The 18007-nt window shown below is 43.3% G+C and overlaps 1 protein-coding gene across 1 annotated transcript in view; it reads right to left on the bottom strand.

Moving 5' to 3' along the window:
- Positions 1-2556: 2556 nt before the first annotated feature.
- Positions 2557-18007, bottom strand: part of LOC145347069 (unconventional myosin-Id-like) — a 125368-nt gene continuing 109917 nt past the window's right edge. The window contains exon 22 of the mRNA XM_080194975.1: positions 2557-2775. Coding sequence (XP_080051101.1) covers positions 2619-2775 — 157 coding nt within the window. The 3' untranslated portion in view covers positions 2557-2618. The remainder of the gene's footprint in view (positions 2776-18007) is intronic.

Here is an 18007-nt window from a genome sequence, read left to right as displayed (position 1 = left end):
ACAAAGTTGGCTGAGTGACAGGACAGAGAGAATAGCAGTGAATGGTTGATTTTGGGGCAGATGAAAAGTATACAATGGTGCTCCCAAGGGATCACTAGGCTCACTAAATTTCTTGATATATTTTAGTGACTTGGGCTGGAACTTTACACGGCATTGATAGCCTTGTCCCCTGGTTGAAAAGTTAGAAGTGAGTGGACCCTCTATTCAGCAACAATTTAATGGCTGTAGGCCAATCATTGTCTCAGGGTGAGACCGCCTATCCTATCTGAAAGGAAATCCCACCTCAGTGAGCTGCTGGCAGCAGTCCCTGCAGAGACACCTGAAGAAGAGATGGACCTGGTCTTAAAAATAAGCTTAGGGTTGCACCAGGATCAGACTGGCACATCCCAGTGAAATGGGTGGAGAACCTGGTTCATCAAAACAGGGAATGGGGGTGAAACCAGGTAGGGCCTACTTTTGAGGGGGCAGCCTCCATTAAATGCTGGGTGCACAAACAGGAGGTACCTATCACCTGCCAACAACAAGGCCTCTCGATGAACACATGGACCAGGCATTTGCTGCTGGGGGAAGGATTTCTGTAGCAACAGGAAGAGACCATTAAGTAGTCATTAATTGTCCCCTTAAGAGTGTTAATTGGCCCACAGGTAAGTGGGCTGCTTGATGCCCTCCTGGCTGTGGGTAAAATCCCAGCACAGGCAAGGGTAGGCATCAAACATACTTTCATAGCGCCCAATTTTACACTTGATCTTGCCTGGCAGCCCATTTCTACCAGCCAATGTGCATTGGGGGTTCAGTGGGGGAGGGGAGAACGTGTGTGCGCGTGGAGAGGAGTTTGAGTAAAACTCTGACCTTAGCGTGTGTCAGGCACAATTTCAACATGTATGGCTGTCACAAAGTTTATCCGTATTGTGAAATCTGAGGATAGCGCTAGATCTCGTAGCATGGTGACTGCGGGCAGGACAGTGGAATGGGCAGACACATAACAGATGAACATTAATACAGAGCAGTGTGAAGTGATACATTTTACAGGTAGAATGCAGTGAGACACAATTCTAAAAGGAGTGCATGAACATGGGGCGCGCACAAACATAGGGCATGCAAGCACCATTGTTGAAAGTGGCAGGACAGGTTGAGATTTATCAATAGAAGTGTAAACAATCTTTGTATAACACTGCTTCATCCTCAATTAGAGTATTGTGTCCCACTCTGGGTATCATACTTTAGGAATGGCAAGAAGGCTTTTGAGCAGATACAAAAAAGATCCACGAGATTGGCTCAAGGATGAGGAAACTTCATTTCCTTCAATAGATTGGAGAAGCTGGGGTTAAGAAGAAAAGGCTGAGAGGAGATTCAATGGAGTTGTTCAAAATTGTGAGTAGTATGGATAGAGTACATAGAAACTCATCCCCATTGAAAACTAGAGGACACAGATTTAAAATGATTGGGAAATGAACCAGCAGCGAACTTAAAGAAGAACTTTTTATGCAGTCTTAAGACCGACAATGCATTACCTGAGAGTGAGGTGGTGACAAATTTAATGAAGGCTTTCAAAAGGATTAGCCATGATCGTACTGAATGGTAGAGCAGGCTCGAAGAGCTGAATAATCTACTCCTGCCCCTAATTTCTATGTTTCTTAAAGGGAATTGGATTAGCACCAGAAGAGAAAATATTGCAGGGGTATGGGGAAAAAGCAGCTGGACTGGGACTGGGTAAGTTGCCCTTACATAGAGCTAGCACAGACTTGATAATGTACCAAACGGCCTCCTTTGGTGCTATGACCATTCTATGATACTATTCTATCATTCATTCACATGAAATGTTCTGTAAACATGTTCAGGTTTCTTCTCCAGTAGGTTTTTCACAACAAATAACCAAAAGAATCAATTCTAAAGTACAATTTGAGACTTACCTTGAGTACAGAAAGTGTTCAACTGTGTTATGGTTGTACAGTATACATGGTAAAGTAAATGTTGGATGAGTATCATAACTTATTATAGAAAAGATATTATTAGAAAAAATTTATTAGGATGCTCCCGGGACTGGATGGTTTGAGTTATAAGGAGAGGCTGGATAGACTTTGACATTTTTCCCTGGAGCATATGAGACTTGGGGGTAATCTTATAGAGGTCTAAAAAATAATGAGGGACATAGATAAGATAGATAGTCAACATCTTTTCTCAATGGTAGGGACTCTAAAACTAGAGGGCATAGTTTTAAGGTGAGAGGGGAGAGATACAAAAGGGTTCAGAGGGGAATTTTTTTTCACGCACAGGGTTGAGTGTCTGGAACAAGCTGCCAGAGATGGTGGTCCAATTTTGTCTTTTAAAAATAATTTAGACAGTAACATGAGTAAGATTGGTATAGAGGGATATGGGCCAAACATGGACAACTGGGACTAGCTTAATGGTAAAAACTGGGTGGCGTGGACAAGTTGGGCCCAAAGACCTGTTTCCATGCTGTAAACCTCTATGTTTCTGTGACCACTTTATGTCTTGCGAGCTAATTTCACCCAGACAGAATATAGACCAGAAAGGAGAGAACAGGAATGTTTTATTAAAAAAATACATTACAAAAACAACTCAGTGCACTTCTATTGAAACCTCTAGTTCCACAAATGCTATATTCCTGGCCAGTATAGCGTGAAGCCTGTGTGATTTTTCTTGAAGTCAGGCAGCGTTTGTTCAATTCTCTCCTCCACTACGACTGCGCGCTTTTTGCCACGCATGTTACAATGGATTGGGTTGCAGACATTGACCTGCAGAGGAAGCTTGGTCCTGGAAAAATTTAAAAAAAAAACAGTGAATGGTTAGAAATAAATCCTCAATTTTACTTTTTGGAAAGAAAGTTAGGGGAAATTTTGAGCTCCCAGTGCTGTAGGTGGGGAAGTGAAAGTGAGGAGGTCACAAAGAGGCTGCGGGAGGACATGGACAAGTATATGGGCAAGAATATACAGGGGGATTCGCAGGGTAAACACATGGGGTTATGGGAATAGAGCCTGGGTAGGATTGTTATCAGTGCATTTTCAAAGAACCGTATGGCCTCCTTCTGACTGTTGGAATTCTGTGATTCTATGGAATTCAAGGTGGGAAAGTGTGAAGTTGTCCACTTTAGGTGGGAAAAACAGAAAGAAGGACTTTTTATTGAATAGTGGAGAGACAAGGGAATGTATACAATTCGAGGGATCTGAACGTTCTTGTACATGAATCACAGCAAGTTAACAGCTAGGTACAGCAGAAGCTTTAGAGAGCTATGTGAGATACCTCAGGGATTAGAAAAGGTTAAAACCAGCTGATTACCTCAAATCAGACCATTAATTTGTCAATAAGGGATAGCGTAGCTTTATGTTGGTAAAAGATGGACTTCATAAACACCAAGGGGGCGATTTTCACTGATAATCACTTCCTACCGATGGCCTGTAATGAACTCGAAAGGGTGCCACAGAGCGGGATTTTCCAGCTGTGCTCGCCCCAAAACCGGAAAATCCCATCTGAGTTCAACAGACCTATGCGTGGTCCACCGTCGCCAGCTACAATTCGTGAGGTAGGTGGGACAGGAAAACTGCGCCCACACCCCATAGATTTCTTGTTCTTCAGTCATTTGCTTGAAGACTGGCCCTTGGTGATTATTTACCAGTGCCGTGATTTTCTCCTTGCAGATAGACTTGGGGCCAGCCTCCTCGCCCTATCACTGCCAGAATGGGGATCAAACCCTGTATTGTGAGAATTAATCTGATGTTCAAGTTGTCTGAGCTAACCCCATCAGTAGACTTATAACCCCACAAACACTGGCAACGCGGTTGGTTCGATATTGAAAGAGATCTACTGTGGGTATTCAAAGAGACCATCATGTTTTAACAGATAGACCTTCTTTAATATGAAATCAGGCACCTCGGCCTGTTCCACTGGGGCCTATCAAAACTCAATGGGCAACAGCCATGTCGAGACCCCTACCGTATACTGTAGTAATGCTCCCTGCAACATTACCTTGCCAGCAGTGACAACCTCAGGCCCAGCTTGAGGCTTCTACTTGGCAAGCCACATCCAAGGCACCTGTCTGGCAATTTACAGCTAGTCTGCCCAAGTTGAAGGAAGCCAGGGCCTCAAATACCAGAATCTCTTTAAAAAGTAAAGTTTATTTTTTAGTCACAAGTAGTCCTATATTAACACTGCAATGAAGTTATTGTGAAAATTCCCTAGTCGCCACACTCGTGCCTGTTCGGGTACATTGAGGGAGAATTAAGCATGGCCAATGCACCTAACCTGCACATCTTTGGACTGTGGGAGAAAACCCGCACACATGGGGAGAATGTATAACTCCACACAGACAGTAACAAAGCCAGGAATCGAACCCAGTTCCCTGGCACTGTGAGGCAGCAGTGCTAACCACTGTGCCACTCTCGATCCTCCTCCCTGATCATGGGCAGTCGAGCTCATGTGTTGGCTGGTTGATTGCCTAAAAGTCAAAATCAACCCTAGCTGACAGATAATTGGAACAAGTTTCAGGTAGAGGAGTGGGGTTACAAATTCTGAAGTCAAAAATTTGAGAATTTTAGTTTGGAGGGGGATAATCGGCATCTACAGAATGATAAACTGGATGGGCCGAATGATCTTCCTCATTTCTAAATTTAAAAGAGGCAGTCGTTGATAGGGGCATAAACAGAGAAAGAGTCAAAGACCTGACTGTTTTCCTGCTATAATGTGCTCAGAGAATGGGTTCATTCAAACATCCAGCAGGCCCCTTGATCAAATTATCCACTGGGTTCACCCAAGGCCGCCTTTGTACAAAAGGAGTGCTGTGGCATTCTGACTCTTCCACTACAGTGCACCCGGCCTGTCTGTCTCCAAAAAAGACTTTGCCTCTGTGTGGTCATGCTCAGACATGATTGGATGCTATTGCCACAGACAATCCTTGAATTCAACAGGATCACTGTCTCTGTAGGGGCCTTGGTTAATGCATCATTGCAGAATGCATCTCAAGGTTCATAGTCTGGCCCGGTCTTTGCCCGGCTACAGAGGCAAAAACCAACATTAAACACATCGGATGGAGAATAGGTCCTTTTGTGTCCATTTTAGTCACTTGGTTACTAAGTTCTATATCATAAGCATAACCTCACAAAAGAAATTGCCCCAAGTTTCTCTCGAAGGCAGCGAGCCTTATCAATGTGTTATTCCACTCACTCTGGTTCAAACAAACGAACGTTGATGACAAAGTCTGGGTTGGGGGAGGGGCTGTTCAGTTAATGTGTTTGTGTTTGCTGACAAAAATCCACTCAACTAGATCTCTCTACACCAAGTGCACAATCTCCCTCAGCAATCCCAATTCCCAAAGGCAGGGGATTGTGAGAACGATAGAGGCCACATTCCAAAAGCAATTCCCACACAAAGCCGGGTGAAAATTAGGAACTCTTTTCCCCAAAATTGGTATTTTTGGCTTAAGTATTTCCTTGAGTTTAAACATCTTGGAAATGATCTGACTGAGGTGTTTAAATTGATAAAGGGATTCGATAATAGGTACAGATTAATTATTTTTTCAGTGTTATAATGGACTATGACCTTGCACCACACTTCCAGGGATACCCACCAGTGGACATAGCAGTGAAAGAGGGGCAGACAGTCTGGTCCAATGACCCCCAACAGTGCATCATGGAATCATCAAAAGTTTGAACTCTTAACTTGCTCATCGCCCAGACTTACTGGCTGGAATATGGGGCAGAGAGAATCAAAAGCTGTTTCCTATCATATTTATACAGGTAGAAGGGGGGGAAGGGAGGGTGATTAAGCTCCTGCCTTTCAGCCATGCCATTGTGTTGGTGAGATGCTAAGTTCAGGCCCTAGCTTGTTTCAGTGAATATAAAGATGCCATGGTACCACTGCAAGAGCAGAGGAGTTCTCCAATGTGTTTTGCATCTTCACAACATTAACTCCCATCCCCCACACACCACCTGGTCAATGGATTCTTCGCTATTTGTGGGACATTGCCAGTACAAAGTACTGTATTTGAATTACGTTTGGAGCTGCTGTGCAGACATTGTGTGAAGCTTGGTTGGATGTTGAGATGAAAGTATTGAAAACTTTGTCTTCCTGAGTGTATATAGGGCAGAAACAGAGTAAGAGTCAAAGACCTGACTGTTCTCCTGCTATAATGTGCATAGCCGATGTCAAGAGTCAACATATCAAAGCTTGGTTCTGGTGCTGGGAGTGTTCAGAAGAAGAAAAATCTCAGTGGCTCTTTCAATGATCACGTTATTTGGGGGGAATTGGATGGTGTATACATTTGCTGTTGGGATCTGGGTTCAAATCCATTCAACACAGAGGGACTGTAAGAACACTATGGTCAATCTCAGTCTAATTTCACAGCAGAATATCACTGTTTCTTGGGCAATAATTGAAATGCTCACTTAGCAGAGTATCAAACCCCACCTGAGAGAACTGTTAGGAAAGATTTTAAGAGAGAGATTTGCTGTCTGTACAGTCTCTGTTGTACCTATTCTGGGGATATTAGGTTGAATAGTATAGAATGAGCTTTGCTCTGTGTCTAACACATGCTGAACCTGCCTCTCGAGTGTTCGGTGCAACAATGTGGTGGGTTTGAGATGACTTGATTAAAACCTTTAAAATCCTAATGTGTGTTGACCAGATGGATATGGAGAGGTTGTTTCCTCTTGCTGGAGAATCTAGAACTAGGGGGTCACTGTTTAAAAACAAAGCCTTGCTCATTGGAGCCAGAGATGAGGAGAATGCTGTTCTCTGAGGGTCATGACTCTCTGGAACTCTTCTTCAAAAGACAGTGGAAACAAAGGCTGGAATTTTACCATCCTGGCTGCCAAGGGTGGGATTTTATAGTTTTGGGATGAGCGAGGCTATGAAATCCCGCCCAGAGCCTTTCAATACTTTTACAACAGAGCTAGATAGATTCTTGATTAACCAGGGTGTGAAAGATTATCAGGGGTAGGCAGAAATGTAGGGTTCAAGTTATAATCAGGTCAGCCATGATCTTATTGAATGGTAGAACAGGCTTGAGAGGCTGACTGGCCTCCTCCTGCTCCTAGTTCATATGTTTGTGTGCACTTTGCTCTGTATCTAATGTGTTTAATGGGTTAGTGTAAAGGGAGCTTTGCTGTGTACCTAACCTGGTATAGCATCTGGTTTGGTAATCCTTGATGGTTATAATAAGTGTTGTAAATATGAAGGTATCCCATTACCAAGTGCTAACACATTGATACGCAAGAAGGAAAATCTTAACACCTTTAATTGAGGAAACTGCTTTGCATTCTGGATATTCGAATTAACACCAACAAATGAAAAGAGAAGTTGAGTCCCTACGAGATTCCCTCACCAGCATTTATCAATGTCTCAAATGAATTGTTTGTTTATTTAAACAGCTTATTAAAGAAGAATGATCCTATTCCCACAGGAAACTTTTCAATACAGCACACTGCTTTTAGAAATAAAGGGATGAACAAATTGCACATGAGATCCTCAATCTATCCCTCTCAATTAATATCCAGTCTGGATATGGTAATATGATAGTAAGCAATCAAACAAGATGTGAGTTCAAATTCTGTCATGGTAATTTATAACACTTGATAAATCTGATAATTTCTGGACAAGTGGCAGAAAATAACCACAACGGCTGCTTGATTTCCTTAAAAAAGAACATACATGGGTCACAAGAGTTCTTAAGGGAAGTCAACATGTTATCACTCTACCTGGTCTGGACTGTTTGTGACTGTGTAGTTGAGTTCTTGGGGCAACATAAAATATTGACATTGTTTCCCACATCTCAAGGACCAATTAAAAATGACCATTGTTATGCAAGAGTCAGTTTGCGCACACTGAGATCCCACAGATAGCAAGGTAATCTGATTTTATTTTTGCAAATCTTGGCGGAAGGAAAAAATTGGCCAGTTTGAGCCCTGTTTCTTGAAAATTGTTTAGGACTAATGACCTTAACCTAAAAAAGGATTTAGAGACTTGGGCCTGGACTTCTATCTTTAAGCCAAGGAATTATAAATTGGGTCAAATCTCAACATTGTAATTCCACCTGCTCAGCAGTGCCCATCTACTCTATATACATGGCAGCATGGTGGAGGCCACTACCTCCTAAAGCAAGGTGGAGGTTTGAAGACCAGTTTCAGTTCCCTCAGACATCAGCACAGTTCTGTAAGTGAGAGCTGGGCACCCTTACTCTTACCCCTTAGCCCCTCACCTCCAACCCAACCATATGCATCCTCCATGCTCCCCTTAATCAAAGACCAATACTAATATTTGGAAATTTTTGGAATGCGTATAAAACTAAGAAAATATACTGCCATTCAAAAATTGACAATAAAAACAAAGCTCACAGTTCCATTGGTAGCTGTATCAACAACCCTTGCTGAGTTGAATCTATTAGTGGGGTTTAAAGTTGAATCAAATATTCATAGTAGGATTACAAAGCACAACTGTATTAACAAAGCCTCTAGAGTGAAATATGTTAAAACATTTTAAGATAATGGAATGGATAGTCATCTACTCACTGCTTTAAAAGACTGAACACATGACTGGACTGTGAATCAAAGATTAAATCCTGGGGTAGATTGTATTATCTTAATCTCAATACTCTTGAATATAGAATAACATTTTATCCACTAGATAAAGTACTCTAATGAATCTGAAAACTTTAGCAATGCAGGTCATTTTTATGGTAACTTGCCTTTTCTAAACAAAGTCCTATCACTAATCACTGTATTGAAAAAATAAACCTATCATACAACATTACAACATGTGAAGTTGTCAACAACTTTGATCTCACCTGTCTAAAGGTTCACAACTCAAGGTTAATGTTTCCCAACTCTTCTGAGCTGCTGTGAATTGTATTCTCCTAACAAAGCCGAACTCCATGGAAATAATAAGAGGGTCTGAAATGCTCACCTTCTGAAATAGATTGCTGTGTGCAGACTCACTACCCGCACCCTTATCTGGGGTTATAAATAAACCACATATCAGAAATGAGAATGGGAATCTTGGAATCAGGTCTGGCCCACCATTTTTTAATCCCACCTGTTCCAACACAGACAGAGGTAAGAAAATCCAGGCCTTAGTTTAATAGTTTATCCAAAAGACAAACTCTCTGGCAAGCCAAAACTCCCTTAAACGCTGCACTGAAGCACCAGCCTAGGCCATGTGTTCATGTTGGTGCTGTGACCAGAACCCATTAATTTCTAACACAGATGTGTATGTGTTACTTGATAAGCTATGGGGAGAAATTCAGCTTCTGTCCAAATCAGCAAGCAGCAAGGCAGTGAAATGATTGTTCTGTATACCAGTCCACGCTAGCCTTAGGCCTGAGCTACTGAGTCTCTTTTGAATAGAAGGAGCAAGCCAGAGCACTGAACAGGCATCAAAATGAAGCTAGTTGGTCATGGCCTGCAAAATTTCTGTTGGTGCTGATGCCAAGCCAGCCTGCAGGCAGGTCCAGGGAATGTTTGGAGCAGTTGAAATCAAGGGTGTGAAGGTGAGCTGTGCCAAACAGGCTCCTGCAATCTTTTGCCAAGCTGCAAGCACAACTGTTATTAGCTTCCTGCTGTGTATGCGAAACACCTTTAAAGGCGTAACATGAATGTGATTATGATTCATTGCTGGTGTTGCTGTGATGACTGAAGCTGTCACCTAAAGTTTTGCACTAATTCCTGCAACCCCATAACCCCCCGCCCATCTGATCTCACCACCAACTCCATAATGGTCAAAGTGATTTTCTCACCTGATTTTCAATAATTGAGAAATTTGGAGAAGGATTGTTTTCCCCCATTATCCTTAGGGTTTTATCCCATTCTTTTGCCTATCCCGGGAGATTACTTGGCTGTGGCAGGAGGTGGGTTGGGAGGTGAGTTGGAAATGGCCAGTCATGATACTCCAAGCATCATGAGGGTGGGGCAGTCTTGATGCATCTACTGGTCTTTTCATGTACATCACACTCATATATTTAAAAAAAAATCCCTGATTCAGCTTGTTCACTGAAACCTTCCTCGAGAAATATGAACACAAAAGTACAATTTTAATTCTTGGAAGAAGAGGCTGAGGTTTTCAGATCTTCAGAATGAGAAACAGGAGTGGGTGAGTGGGGCAGGGGGGATAGGGAGGATAGAAAGTGGACCGAATGCTTCTGCACAAAAGCTCTTCTGACAGAGAGAAGCATCTCTTGAAACCCTCTCGGTACGTCTCACTTGAACCAAGTCCATGACTTCAGCTTTTTAACTGAGCTTACCTCTGTTGCCTAGCAACTGTTGCCTAGGTGCAGAGAAAGGAGACAAGCTTGTCCCTGACAGACTGCTGATGTTAAATAAAATTTGCAGCTTTCTGTGAGAGACCCAGAGGTGGGAAAATTCCTTTTCGACTGCGAGGAGAGGAGGAGTGATGGACTTGGAACATCATACTCCCACTCTTGCACTTGCTGTTGTTTTTCTTCAGTCACTTTCCTGAAAGGTGTTGATCGCTGCTCGGGCACGGCTCCAAAGGTTCTCAAGTGTAACCCCAGATTGTAGTACAGGTGGGGAATTTGACTACAGGGGCCGTCACAAATAAACAAGCATGCAAAAAAAAATGGGCAGAGAAGACCAGCTATCCCATTCAACAAATTTGCAAACAGGCAAACAACGTCCATTTTTTCCGACTAACCAACTGCTTTGTAATTTAGAGAAAGCAAAACTAATAGATTTAAAAAAATCTAGGACACATTTGCAGCTTCACCTGCAACCGGCCTGTGCACAGATGGAGTCAACAGTCAGCGATTGGCGGTGGAAATCCCAGCTAAAGTTATTCCTCCTTCATCCAGGGGCATAAAGTCAACGGATACATTTTTAATGGCTGAAATTGTTTAACTTAGTTAAGTTTAAGATTTTAAAAAAGTTCATTTCCAATGTCACAAGTAGGCTTACAGTAATACCAATGAAGCTACTGTGAAAATCCTCTAGTTGCCACACTCTGGCACCTGTTCGGGTACACTGAGGGAGAATTTAGCATGGCCAATGCACCTAACCACGCCTTTCAGACTGTGGGAGGAAACCGGAGCGCCCGGAGGAAACCCAAGGGGACACCATGCAGACTCTATGCAGAGAGTGACCCAAGCTGCAAGTTGAAGCTGGGCTCCTGGCGCTGTGAGGCAGCAGTGCTAACAACTGTGTCAATGTGCCGCCCAAGACAGTGGGGCATCATGGGAATTTTTTATATATATAGACATCAGTTATCCTGCTGACATTTATTCCCCATCATTAATAGTCCTGAATAAGTGATGGCATTCGACCTGCACGTAGACTGCCCTTCATAGTAGAGGAGGTGCACCAACAGTGCCCTTAAGTAGAGAATTGCAGCCAAGTCGCCCATCCAATTTCATTTTTATTAATCTTTACAACGGACTGGAATCTCATACAGCCCAGAGTGCATATGTTTTTTTTTAATTTGCTGTTTCAAAAAGAATTGATTCAAATTTTCAAATATCAAGTTGGGATTTGAACTCATTTTATGCCCCCTCAGGTAAGTCAGGCACCTGAGCTGTACATATTTTAATGATGTGACTTCTCACTGACCTCCCAGACTTAGCAGGAGGCAAAATCTCAACAGGATTTGCCAGGATCACTGCCCGAAGGAATTTCTGGCCATGAGTAATATTCTTGAGGCCATCTCTCTCTGTGTCACTCACCATTCCTGTCAATCACATGCCCAGAGTTTCTGTCAATCATAGTGACAGCAATGTGCAACGTTTGTGAATGGGAGTCGGTCTCCTCACATTGCTCCAGTTAACTTCCCATCACTTTGACAGCTGAACAGAATGGAATCAGAAGAATTAATTACCTGACCCCTCCAAATGGAAGCCTTGCTGGTCCCTGCTAGCTATCCATCACCAATATTCTATAATTGCCTAAAAACTGGTGACCTGGTCACTATTTCATTGTTATTTGCAGGTTTGTTCTCTGCATAAATGAAATGCTCTGTTTCAGTCTGATAAACCCTGATCTAGGAAGCTAAGCAGATTCAGGCCTGGTTAGTACTTGGATGGGAGATTACTTGGGATTACCACATAGGCTTTAACCTGCCACAGCACTATCTAGTAAACAGGAGATCCTATCAGTTTTGTCAATTAATGAGTTTAATCAAAGAACTAACAGAGCAAAGAAGGGCAAATAAATATTGTACCTTAAGGAAAATGTGATTAATCATATTTCACCAAAGACACAACAGCATTTAGAAAAATCTGTTTGTATTAACAATGTTTCCCTACATAACAATAGCGACTGTGCTTCCAAAATTGTTCATTGTCTGTGGAACTCTTTGGGATGTCACAGAGGCTGGTTATGAATGCAACTTTGTTCATTGTTTCTCCTAGAGTTCTGTTCAACACTTCCCCTTCATCTAAAACTGCCAAGAAAAAGACATAAGGAATGGTCAATGATTGGGGCAGTATTTGGTTTTTTGATGCAGTACAGGTTAAATGTGATGCCCGACCCTGCATTGTGTCAGGACCAGTCACCCCGCATGAATTTTGTCCGCATTGATCAATGATGAGAGGTAAAACCTGTCATCAGACTAAGAACAGTGGGCAGGATCCTGAAGCTGAGGAGTCAATGATAGGTCCTCCAGCATGAATAAGATGGTGCCTGCTGTTAAGGGAGGGGGAGAGAACTCCATCTTGAGTTTCCTTACCAGCAACTTGAAAACACTTGAAATTAAAAATGGCCACAGCTGACTGGTCACCACTGTGAGACAGTGCAAAAGAGAACACTGTGCAAGATTAAAGCGCATGGGATTGGGGAAACTGCATTGAGATGGATAGAAAACTGGCTAGCAGAGGGGAAACAGAAATTAATGGGTCCTTTTCAAATTGGCAGGCAGTAAATAGTGGGGTGCCACAGGGACCTCAGCTATTCACAATACATATTAATGATTTGGATGAGGGAGCAAAATGTAACATCTCAAAGTTTGCAAATGACACTAAGTTGGGCGGGAGGGTGAACTGTACAAGGATGCAAAGATCCTTCAGTGTGATCTGCTCAGGTTGAGTGAGTGAACAAATCAACGGCAAATGCAGTATAATTTGGATAAATGTGAGGTTATTCACTTTGGAAGCAAAAGTAAGGATTACTACCTGAATGGTTGTTAACTGGGAGAGGGGAGTGTACAGCGGGACCTGGGTGTCCTTGTGCACCAGCCATTGAAAGTAAGCGTGCAGGTGCAGCAGACTGTAAAGAAGGCAAATGGCATGTTGGCCTTCATTGCGAGAGGTTTCAAGTCCTGGAGCAGGGGTGTGTTGTTGCAAATATACAGGGCCTTGGTGAGGCCACACACCTAGAGTATTGTGTGCAGTTTTGGTCTCCTTTTCTGAGGAAGAATGTTCTTGCTTTCAAGGGAGTTCAGCAAAGGTTTACCAGCTGATTCCAGGGATGGTGGGACTGATGTATGAGGAGAGATTGACTAGGTTAAGATTGTTTTCGCTGGCATTCAGATGAATGAGGTGTGGATCTCATAGAGATTTATAACATTCTAACAGGACTAGACAGGGTAGATGCAGGGAGGATATTCCTGATGGTGGGGGAGTCCAGAACCAGGGTCACAGTCTGAGGATTCAGGGTAGACCTTTTGGGACTGAATTGGAGAGACATTTCTTCACCCAAAGAGTGGCGAGCATGTAGAATTCATTACCACAGGAAGTAGTTGATGCAAAACATTAAATGTAATCAAGAGGTGGCTGGATATAGCTCTTTGGGCGAATAGGATCAAAGGTTTTGGAGAGAAAGTAGGATTGAGTTGAACAATCAGCCATGATCTTAATGAATGGTGGAGCAGGCTGAAAAGGCCAAATGGCCTCCTCCTGCTCACTTCTTCTATTTTTCTATGTTTTTATACCTCTTGATGTCTGCTCAGCCATGAAATTCATGTCTGTTTCAGGATGTTTATGAACTACAATAAATATAGGCATTCACTGTCCAAAGGCTCATTTAACACTTTGGGAGACCCTGTGCCAATCCAAGGCAACTGGCCAATGTTATAGTTCCTTTTAACTCTCTACACCCGGCCTCTCAAACCCAGCCCTCCAACACCCTCACTCTTCTCACCTGTGATTCACCATCTTGTACCTTAGGTAGTGACTTACAGTGACTCTTGGGGCTAGCTAGAGTGGTGACATTCAGATATGGGGTTTCCTGCCCTGCCACCTGAAGAATGGGTGGAATGTTAATTGACTGTGGGGCAAGACTTCCGCCTCCATCTAGGAAGGAATCCTGCTTGACAGAGCCATTGGCCATCACAAGGCTGGCAGTTCTGTAGTCCCCGCAGTGCCAAGTTCAAGTGATGGCCACTGCTGGAACTACAGGCAGTCCCCAAAGGGGAGGAGATTTATGGAGGCTGGATTGAAGCTAAATCCTGGGTATTTGTGGGGCCTGGTTGGCAGTCCCCAGTCTGGAAAGTGAGGATGTTGGAGGGCTAGGTTTGAGAGGTCGGGAAAGGAGAGTTATAAGGGGCTATAATATTGGCCAGCTGCCTCAGATTGGCACAGGGGACTCCCAAAAGGAGGTATCCACTCAATACCAACCGATCCAGTAAAAGCTACTGGACTACCCACTCAGCCTGAGCCTCACCTGCTGATAGCAGCAGACTCAGGATGTGGCACTAGGCCCAACACCTCCAGCGGCCGCTGTAAAATGGGGATAGGTTGGGGATGGGCCAGAAGACAGCAGGCAGGCCCATGGCTGCATTTTATGAGCACCCGCACCCTCACGTTTAATCCCACCCATAGTGACTATTGCTCGGTCAAAGGCTGTGAGTTCAAATTTTACCATGGCAGATTAGGAAAATGAAATGATCAAATCTGATGATCGGTCAGCAGGAAGCAGATAAAATGATATTGTGTTCAACATGAATGGTCAGGGATATTTTATCAGGCCCTTGGAGATGGGTTTGGAGGCAGGGGAGCCAGTCATATCATAGAAAAATCAGGTTCCCTGATGTGGTTCCCCCTCCTTCTGATTTTACTGGTGATAAGTTCTGTGAAACCAGCCTGGCAGTGGTGGAAAAGTAATAAGCTGATTAAAGGGGCGACTGGCAGCAATTTTCCAGGGGCATCGCATGGCCCCCATTCTGTGTCAGAACCCTGATGATTCAGAGACAGTGGCTCCTCACCAGGAGGACAGAGAAATACAAAAATAAGATCAAGCGGCAAGCCCAATGCCATCTGCAGCCATTGTAAAAGCAGCCCCTCGTGGTTGTTTTCAGAGACAGCCCTGGGGAACCAACAAGGAAACAGGTTATCTTGTACTGGGTGTTGTGCTATGAGAAAAGATTAGTTGGCAATCTACTTCTGAGGAAGCCCTTGGGGATGAGTGACCATAATATGGTAGAATTCTTTTTAAAGGTGGATAATGATTCGAAGATTAGGGTCCTGAGTCTCAATAAAGGGAACTATGATGATATGGGGCATGAATTGGCCAGGGTGGACTGTGAAGCATTAGTGAAAGGAAAGCCAGTGGACAGGTAATGGCAGGCATTTAAAGAATGAATAGGTGAACATCAGAAATTGTTTATTCCCGCTTGACATAAGGGTGGTAAGGGAATTGTGGCCAAACCATGGCTTAAAAGGGAAATTAGAGATTATATCAGGTGCAAGGTGTCCTCGGCCATCAATCGCTGAAAGCAAGCGTAAATTGTATGTTGGCCTTCATAGCAAGAGGATTTGAGTATAGGGATGTCTTACTGCAATTGTATAGGGCCACACCTGGAGTATTGTGTGCAGTTTTGGCATTCTTATCTGAGGAAGTATGTCATTGCTAGGTTTACCAGGCTGATTTCTGGGATGGCAGGTCTGTCATATCAGGAGAGGCTGAGTCGATTAGGATTGTATTCACTGCATTTTTGAAGAGTGAGAGGGGATCTCGTAGAAATTTATAGAATTCTAACAGGGTTAGACAAGGTAAATTCAGAAAGAATGTTCTTGATGGTGGGAGAGTCCAGAACTAAGGGCCATAGTTTGAGGATAAGGAGTAAATCTCTTAGAATTAAAGTGAGAAATTTCTTCGATATTGTATTTGATGATCAGCCATGATCAAAAAGCAGGCTAGCAGGGCCTACTCCTGCTTCTAGCTTCTATGTTTCTTGGAGTGGCAGGACGCTACATTGTAATATTTAAATCACGCTCCCAAAGTGTAAGTCGGCTGCAAATTGCTGATTTAAGTTAAACCTCTACCCTGTTTGCAGTGGCTGTCCCAAGAGGGAGCAGCACAGCCTTGGCCAGTGTGGGAGCAATGCAGCCTTGGGTTGGTCAGTGGATTTTAACCCCTCCCACTCAGTGATGCCACTGATTTTGGGAAGGGAATGTTAAAATAAAACCTTCTAGCTTTGGGATGATTGTGATAAACGTGACAGTTGAAGCTTTACAATAGGGTGGCAATGGGTAACTATAGCCATCATCCCCGAGGGAAGAAAACAGTCTGGATCAGTGTTCTAATTGGCCTGTTTCACTGATATTCCATTTTAAAGTATACAAAACCAGTTCAGACGCGTATTCTTATTTTCCTGTTTATTCCTTTTAGGCCGTTGGCACAATCATGATGGGCCTAATAGCATCCTTCTGTTATTGAATTTACTCCACTGGGAGTCCCATGAAATTTCATCCCATGTGAAATGTGCACAGCACAGTCAGGTGTAGCTGATAAAACAGCCAATCTGAGAGTGTGCCAGTGCACCACAGATACGCACACAGCCTGGAATTTTGAGAACTTTCAGTCCAGCAAAGTCTCATGTCCTGATCTGAATGTAATTTACTGTGGGTACGGCATTTGCCTCCTGGCTGGCCCCATGTCAGCCTCATTGTCTGGTCCTCCCTTCACACAAATCCTTTTTGACTGAGATGAGATTTGTCTGCAGGAATTTGCAGTGTACCGTCATAAACAAATGTAGAGGGAATGCAGGGAGCCATTGACATGTTGGTTCAGAACAGTCCAGCTTCCAGTTCTGTAGAAAGGTTATGCGGACTGCATATATTAATTCTGTTTTCTCTCCCTGCAGATGCTGCTGGACTTGCTGAGAATTTCCAGCTTTTTCTGTTTTTATTTCAAATTCCAGCTTCCACAGCATTTTGCTACTCTAGCTGCCTATTTGCTAACCATTCGCTGTGGCCTCCATCCATAGCCTTGGCAGTCATTATATTAATTCAAGTGATCAATTTGTGGATTTAGAATGACAGTCAAATGTAGACCAAGCCAGTGTATTAGGTTAGCTGTGGCTCAGTGGTTGGTCTCATACTGCAGAGTCATAATATCATGGGTTCAAATCTCACTCCTAATACTCAGAAGCATATTCTAGGCTGACACTGCAATGTTGCCCTATCTGTCTCTCTCTATATATTTCTCTCTCTATCTCTCTCTCTCTCTCTCTATCTATATGTGTCTCGCTCCCTCTGTGTCTCGCTCTCTATTTATCATTTATATGACCTTGCTGTGTGCAAATTTACAATGGTCTTCAGCCAGAAGTCCTAAGTAGGTGATCCATCTCAGCCTCCACCAGAGGTCCCCAGCATCTCAGATTATGAAGGGCTTTGGGACTTACCACTGTTGCCAAAGACTTTTTTTTGTAGAATCCCTATTGTGTAGAAGGAGGCCATTCATCCCACTGAGTCTGCACTGACTCTCTGATAGAATGTCTTGCCCAGACCTTCTCCCAACCTATCCCCATAACCCCACACATTTCCCGTGGCTAATCCATCCAACCTACACATCTTGGGCCAATCAAGGGCAATTTAGTATGGTCAATCCCCCTAACCTGCACATCTTTGGACTGTGGGAGGAAACACAGATAAATATAAGGCAGTCGAAGGGGGTTAATGTTTGACTTCTAAGTCACAAAACACTTGTCAGATGTTGGGCACATTTTGTTCCATTGGAAATGCAATATATATTTATGCTAATTGACAGTGATGGAGAATATACTAGGTGTTGCCATTGTGGATATCAGTGTTGAGTCCAACCTACCCTCAGTTGACTTC

The sequence above is a fragment of the Carcharhinus amblyrhynchos genome, chromosome 8 (genome assembly GCF_965287045.1).
Source record: "Carcharhinus amblyrhynchos chromosome 8, sCarAmb.v2.hapA, whole genome shotgun sequence".
NCBI lineage: Eukaryota > Metazoa > Chordata > Chondrichthyes > Carcharhiniformes > Carcharhinidae > Carcharhinus > Carcharhinus amblyrhynchos.
The sequence above is the reverse complement of the archived record's forward strand: the minus strand, read 5'-3'. Positions and strand labels throughout refer to the sequence as shown.